Genomic DNA, 7,730 nt, shown 5'->3' on the forward strand with positions numbered 1-7,730 from the left:
AAGGCCCAAACAGGTCATGTAAAATTTTGAAACCTGTAATTTAATTGATTAAGAAACAAGCATAGATTAATCCCTATAATTTTAATTATTTAAAATGCATTAAAGTAGTTATTTATTCACATCTTTTACTCAATGGTAGGTGCAAAAAAGTCTAGTGTCAAAAAGACAAATATTAGCCTACATCACCTTTTTTTCATTAACTTTAAATATATTTATATTTATATTTTTTGTTTCCCAAGAAAAAAAAAATGAGGAGATGAGAATTGAATATAGTTAGGTGGTCTAATTTGCATCATATCTAGTGCTTTGCACATAATAAACATATCATGCCCAATGTAAATATGGTTTCATTATGTTTAACAACCATGCTTTTTTCTTTTTCTTAATCTTCATCTCCTCCATTGCATTGCTTCAAGTTTTATTTATTAATAACTATGGTGGTGGTGGATGAGTTTAAACAGAGTGATTGGTGTCAAACCACTGTGTAAACTAGTCAAGAAACATTCTCACATCAATCACTCAAACCAAATCTTTCTTTTTTCTATTTATCTAACCACCAATTGGATTTCTTCAAATAAATAGTTGCAACCCATCATCATGATGATTCCTAACATGGAACCATGTTGCACAAGTGGTTCAATGTGTTGTATTTGTCATCAAAATACTTTCTTTCTAGTTATTTTTAAAAAAAAATTAATACATGAAATTAAATATTATACCTAGATATTATTTCTCTTATGGGGTTTACTTTTACAAGGTTTGGAATTTGAGCCTCCTCATAAGCACATGTAGGGTTATTGTTTCTTACTTCTCAAGCATTGCAAAACTTGGTGGGAACTCTAGTTTCGAAACCAAGCTTGAGAAACAAGTGTATAGGATTTCTGGATTATTAAAAAAAAAAAAAAAAAAAAAAAAGTATCCGAGTTATTATTCATAGATCAGATGGTTTTGGGTCCTATACGATGCCCAACCTACCAATAAGTGATTGTTTCAAAAAAGAGAATAATATTATGAAATAAAATTGGAAAAATGAGTAAAAATATGAGATTGAAAGCATAGTATGCCCATAATAAACAAAACTTTATCTTTCTCTTAAATCAATAATGTTATTGTAATGCCTCCAAAATAGGAAATCTTGTATGATGATATGATGAGAATGAGTGGGCTACATTTTACATTATTTAAGTGTTTCAAAATCTCTCTTGTGTGTGGTGGGGACTTCAAATGACCCACAAAAACTTAGTGGGGGCAATGGGTATCTCTCCTTTCCAACTAGGACTTTGTCAAGTTGCAACTTGCAAAGCAAATTATAGACAAAAATTTTAAAAATAAAAGAAAAAAGAACAGGATCTCAATTGCTTTTCTTCACTCAAGGCATCATAAGAATACCATTTTGTTTATATGGTTGTTGATGAAATGACCTCTCACCAAGCACCATCCTTTTTTTTTTTTTTTAAATATATAATTTTTATATGAATTTTTTAAAAGAAGAAACCCTTGAAGGGAAAACTCATATAAATGATAAGGCTTGAGGCTTCATCTCTAATTCTCCATATCAAATGAGTAAAAGGGATATATCTTCTTCACTCTCATTGCCTAGAGAGAGAGGAGGTGCTTGATAAGATTGTACTCAAATATGCTCTTGACTATCTTTCCATTACCTTTGACCAAACAATAATATACCCCAACACTTGTTTAATTATGCTTTTTTTTTTTTTTTTGTCCTTAATTAGAAATTCTTTCCCTTGTATATACAAATATTAAGTCAAGCGTTTAAGGTAATTAAATGAACACAATTCTGAATGAAACCCTTTAAATCAAGAATTAAGTCGATATTTATTTATTTTAAACTTTCTTTGATGATTTAGTTTTGAAAACAATAAAAAAGTTTTATACCATATAAGATTCTAGCATACTGTCTTTATTTCATTCGGCTTGACCTTAATTCTCTGCAAATTATTATTGGTGGGCATACGTATCAATTTAAAGGTATGTTGTGGAAGCCTTCTAGAAACAAGAGTAAGTCCAAATAAAATAAAATATTTTTTTTTATTCTCAAAATCTTGGGTATAGTTAGTTTCTTCATTCCGCCAATTTTGGGTCACAGGGTCAGGGAGGGTGGGGGTCATTAAATTACTCTTCTCCCAACCTTTTGAACTCTTCAGTGGCTTGAAAGTCATGCCACTCATTCAATGAAATAAAATGATTGCTTCATTTATTTAATAATTCATTGGAATTAATTGTTTTTCCCCTAATTGAAGCTCATTTGAGTTTTGAATTAATTGTTTTTCCCCTAATTGAAGCTCATTTGAGTTTTGAAAATCTTATAATACAAGTGTTAATTATTAACTATATATGTTTTTTTTTTTTTGGTATTCAAGGGTGTCCAAACTAACTTATGTATACCTTAACTATTCTTTCGAGGTCTTAAAAGTAACGGTCATATAAGTCTATAGTGATTACCCTTATTAGTAATCGTGGAGATTTAAATTTAGGATCTCTTGAATAATACATCCAAGAGTCCTAAACAATCACCAAACTATATTTTGGTTAGTTTATTAACTATATATGTTTTTAAGATATATTCTTTTTTAATTCTTTGCATTAATTATAGATCATGCGTTCACCTTTTTCCAAAATAGAAAACACAAAACATAAACTAATTAATTGTCCATGGTACCATTCATATCATCATATACATATACATGATAAAAAGAAAAGAGAGGAACATTCAATTAGTCCTTTCCAGCCTTAATGACTTTATTATTCTATTTTAGGTGAAAATGGATTGTGGTAAATGTAGTGATTCCTTTGAACTATTTCTTTTCTTTGGTAATGACATCATTTTCCTATGATTTCCTTATTATGTAGATATCTTTTAGTTTTTATTATAGTATAGGGTAATGCTATGTATTTTAACCCATATGACAGTCTATTAAGCAATATTTTAGATACATATATAAAATAATAATTGATTAAATCTCATATAAATTTTCTAAAAAATATATAGTACAAGCAACAGTCGCAGGTGTCACAATCGTTACTCGTTACCCTCACATCACCTGTCCAACTCCACATGATCAGAATCCTAAGAAAATAAGGTTTATATTACATCTTTGTATATATATATTTTGTATACTTAATTTGTATATATATTATAAAAAATATTACGTTATAATCTTTCTTCATAAAACTTTTCTCACAACTCTGACGTGATAGCTTGTAATTGATCAACTTACAGATGGATAAACGAGATCTAATTGCGAGAAGAGATTATGGACATAATATTATTCATATATTATTATCAATTGGTGGCATTTGAGTTAATTAATTTACTAAACTATAATAAGACAATTAATTTAGTAATACGATACACTAATAAATAGAATAATAAAATTTCTTCATCCTTTGTCAAAAGAGACACGAGCTTGCAGAATAGTTGAGATGAGAATCGTAGAGGGATGAGATTACGGTCAAATAAATAGAAAAAAAAATGGAAGTATTTTGATGGTAAACTAGAGGGTAAGTTAAATAAACAGACAGGGGGAGAGAGAGAGAGAGAGAATTGCATTCCATTCCCATCCCCCACAAAAAAGGTGGTGGGAAAAAAAGTTCTTTTTGTACACACTGCGATGATGGTGATGATGATGCCTACAATCTCCAACACTAACAACGCCAATATTTACATTAACATTTCCCTTCCTTTTTTTTTTCTATCTTTCTTACTTCTCTTTCTTCTTCTTCCTCCTCCTCTTCTTCTTCAAACATGACTTTCTCATCATGCAATCAAACTTAAGACTCCCATCTACATCCATTCATGGAGAAGAATTGTGGGTGCTGGGCTGTTCTCAGACGTGGCGTTAGAGGTGCCTGCAATTCCTCTGCTTCTAAAGACTCTCCAAACACTATTCCTCGCACCAGTCTTGTTTATGATGCGGGTTTGTTTCTATCTTCCACTTCTATTTAAGCTTTAAAGATTCACTAAAATCATTATTTGTTTTTATGGTATTCTTGCTTTCTATGTAGTTAAGTTAAAGAAGATCTCTGATGGATTATGAATGCTATGAAATTATGGTTTAGTTTTTAGTTAGATAAGAAATCCCAACTGGGTTTTTGCTGATTCTTACTCCAAGACCAGCTTTTTACTTCTAAGGCTTTGAAAAATTTGTACTTTTAACTGAATCTCAGTAGCCTTTATTCAAAGTGAAAGGTAATTTTTCTTGGTTTCTCTTGTGCTCTAGATTGTGACATTGAAATCTTTACTGGGTTTTCTTCTGTAATCATACTGATTTTGTTCTTCATTTCATAAAAGAGTGACAATTTTTATTTTGGGAAATAATCTGACTCCAAATTTCAACGTTTTCAAAATTTGAGTTTCTTGCTTTTGACGGTATTTGTGCATCACTGTTTTTGGTTTAGTCTTTATTAAAGCTAAATTTGGCAAATAATATGTGCTTTATGTATGCAAAGCTTGTGATGAAAGAAAGAAAAAGCATCTAAGTCTTGTGTTCATGCAGCTACCGAGACACGATATCTAAATGCTAGTAACCGGGAGCTATGTCCTCCAAATGAAGCTCAGCTGTCCTCTGATAATCCTGATGCACCAACATCAGATGACAAATCACCATCCCAGCTGTTGCAGTTTACTTTTCAGGAACTAAAATCTGCAACCGGAAATTTTAGACCCGATAGCATTCTTGGGGAGGGTGGGTTTGGATATGTCTTCAAAGGATGGATTGAAGAAAATGGAACAGCACCGGCAAAACCTGGGTCAGGAATAACTGTTGCTGTTAAGAGCTTGAAGCCAGATGGTCTTCAGGGCCATAGAGAATGGGTGGTTAGTAGAATATCTGATTTTGGGTTAGTAGATTAATGCTGTTAACAGAAGGTCTATTGGATGCTAAAAGTTGGGGTTTAACATATAAATATCCGTCTTAATGCAGGCTGAGGTTGACTTTCTTGGACAGCTTCACCATCCTAATCTTGTTAAACTTATTGGTTACTGCATTGAAGATGACCAGCGGCTGCTTGTTTATGAATTTATGACACGTGGTAGTCTTGAAAATCATCTTTTTAGAAGTGAGTAACCTATTTTAACCTTAATTTCCTTATAATAATTGTTCCCTTATACTGTCATATCAGTTTTCTCTCCTGAATTTGTGCAGATAGATATGAAAATTTTCATATCTCAATAGCTTTGGCTACTGGGTATACTTTTAAGTATTGTGAACATTAAGATAATGCAACATGATTGCTTTAGTGTAAATCGATTTTCTTATTATCACCTCCATTATTTTTTTTCCCAATGACAACTTCAAAGTGTGGCATGGAAATAATGTTGATGTTTCAAAATTTCTTGAAGGGACTATTCCTCTTCCCTGGTCTAATAGGATTAAGATTGCACTTGGTGCTGCAAAAGGATTGGCCTTTTTACATGGTGGTCCAGAACCAGTAATTTACAGAGATTTTAAGACCTCCAACATTTTGCTTGATTCGGTATGCTAGTAATGCATTTACTAAATGATTATGTTGTTTCCTTAGTTGAGTTGAATTCTTAACATGAAACTACTTTTACAGGAATATAATGCAAAACTTTCCGATTTTGGTCTAGCAAAAGCTGGTCCTCAAGGAGACAAAACACATGTTTCTACCAGGGTTGTTGGAACATATGGATATGCAGCTCCAGAGTATGTTATGACAGGTAAGAAAGTTGTAATATACGTTTTGAACAAACTGAAACCTTTTAACTCTGGTGTAACCCGAGGCTTTTGTGAGGATTTGAGGTCAACATCAGAGCAAGTTTTAATCTCTATATACCAAAACAGAAGGAAACTGGAGTGTGCAAACCATTTTTGCAAGTGGGAATTTAGTCACTCCTGGAATATAAATGTTATTGGCTGTTCAAAGAGTTATTCAAGAATATTTTTCTGGCTTTAGGGATTCGCATAATAATATTCTCATTCTGAGATTGTCTACTCTATCAAAATACTGAGAAGACAGAATAAATAAACAAAATAGAGTTTTAAATGTGTGTGCATGCTTGCACGAGGTATGCTGACACGCTACCCACACACTGACACACACTATGCAAATTTCTTCAGTTGAATTAGTCAGACCTCTCTATCCACCATACAGTGTTTACATGTGCTGGGCATGTTTAAAATCAGGATTGAATATAACAGATTGTTCCTCATGAAAAGATGATCTTACCCGACACGGTAGTTGGGATAACTGTTGGGAGACATATTGATGTCCATGTAAAAACTGGTCTAGTCGCTCTAGTGCATTTGGCATTCACGATCCAACTCTTACAATCTTTTGACTGCCCTGTTCTGAAAATAGCTTATCATTGATTCAGATCCCTGGAAAGAGATGTTTTAGGTCTGTTCAGAAGCATGTGGTTTACTTGAGTTTTCTGCAATCTGGGATTTTTAGACCTAATAACATGAAAAATTGTTTTTTTTTTTTCTTCAGGACACTTGACATCTAAGAGTGATGTTTATAGCTTTGGTGTAGTGCTACTCGAGATTTTGACAGGCAGAAGATCAATGGACAAGAAGCGCCCCAGTGGGGAACAAAATCTTGTTGCATGGGCTCGACCATATTTGGCTGACAAGCGAAAGCTTTATCAACTTGTGGATCCTCGGTTGGAGCTGAATTACTCCCTTAAAGGGGTGCAGAAAGTTTCTCAATTAGCTTTCAACTGCCTTAGTAGGGATCCAAAATCCCGCCCTACAATGGATGATGTTGTAAAGGTTGTCACTCCATTGCAAGATCTTAACGACCTTGCTATCTTATCTTATCACTCTCGTTTATCACAACAAGGGAGACGCAAGAAAAAACCAGATGGAACTCAGCAGATTGCTAGTGCCCAATCCAAAAGTATCAGAGATTCCCCATTAAATACTGGCAAGCAGCGTTGTAGATGATGAGCAGTCGTTTCCTCTCCTTGATTCGCTCAAGAATCAAATGAAACAAAGGTTGGGATGCTACCTTTATTTAATGGGTTGTGTGAAGACAGTATGTCAGGTTTGTAGTATAATTTTTGGGTGTTTGAATTTTTCTAGAGCCAGAAGGCTACAGAAGAGGAAAGGCTCACCGGTTTCCTTTTCTTTAAAACCTCACATTAGAGAGCTAACCATCAATGTGGACTGTGCCTTGCGATTTTCCTGTGTTGTAATTGATATATATCTTGTAATTAGATTAAACCTCCAATCTCCAAGATTGTTATTTGCAGCTACCTGAATGTCAGTTGCTTTGAGTTTGTAGGAATTGCAGTATTCATATTATATCATTTAGTTGTGGTACTTGCTTTCTTTTCAAGTCAATAGATGCATCACTTACACTTATCACTACAAATTCTACCACCCTTAGTAGCATGTTTCAATTAGAAACCATATTCGATCATGAATTGTACCACCTTCTTCGCATTACATGCACAGAATAAGGGGCTGCCTGGTAAAGGTACTGCTTTATGTTTCCAAAGACTAAGCTTTAGACTGGAAGTGTGAAACCTTACCCTTTTTTCCAGCAAAATATGTCAGCTCAGACAGTTGTTATCAGGTCAAGCACTAATATAACCTTGTTTCTTTAGGGAAAATAATAGAGACACCGGGAGTAGTGTACCGAATCTGTGCACCGAATAACGTGACGAAATCTTGACCGTCGATTAATTGTAACTTAATATTAATCGACGGTCAGGATTTTGTCACGTCATTCGATGCACTACT

The 7,730-nt window shown here is 33.5% G+C and overlaps 1 protein-coding gene across 1 annotated transcript; it reads left to right on the forward strand.

The window, feature by feature from the left end:
* The first annotated feature begins 3,593 nt into the window (after nt 1-3,593).
* LOC116144673 (probable serine/threonine-protein kinase PIX7) lies at nt 3,594-7,272 on the forward strand. Its single transcript, XM_031430124.1, has 6 exons — nt 3,594-3,938; nt 4,518-4,837; nt 4,944-5,079; nt 5,363-5,496; nt 5,578-5,701; nt 6,475-7,272. The coding sequence occupies exons 1-6, from the start codon at nt 3,818-3,820 to the stop codon at nt 6,927-6,929; spliced, it is 1,290 nt and encodes a 429-aa protein (XP_031285984.1). The 5' UTR covers nt 3,594-3,817; the 3' UTR covers nt 6,930-7,272.
* Nucleotides 7,273-7,730: the final 458 nt, after the last annotated feature.

This window comes from Pistacia vera, unplaced genomic scaffold (genome assembly GCF_008641045.1).
Source record: "Pistacia vera cultivar Batoury unplaced genomic scaffold, PisVer_v2 Contig450, whole genome shotgun sequence".
NCBI classification, from domain to species: Eukaryota; Viridiplantae; Streptophyta; class Magnoliopsida; order Sapindales; family Anacardiaceae; genus Pistacia; species Pistacia vera.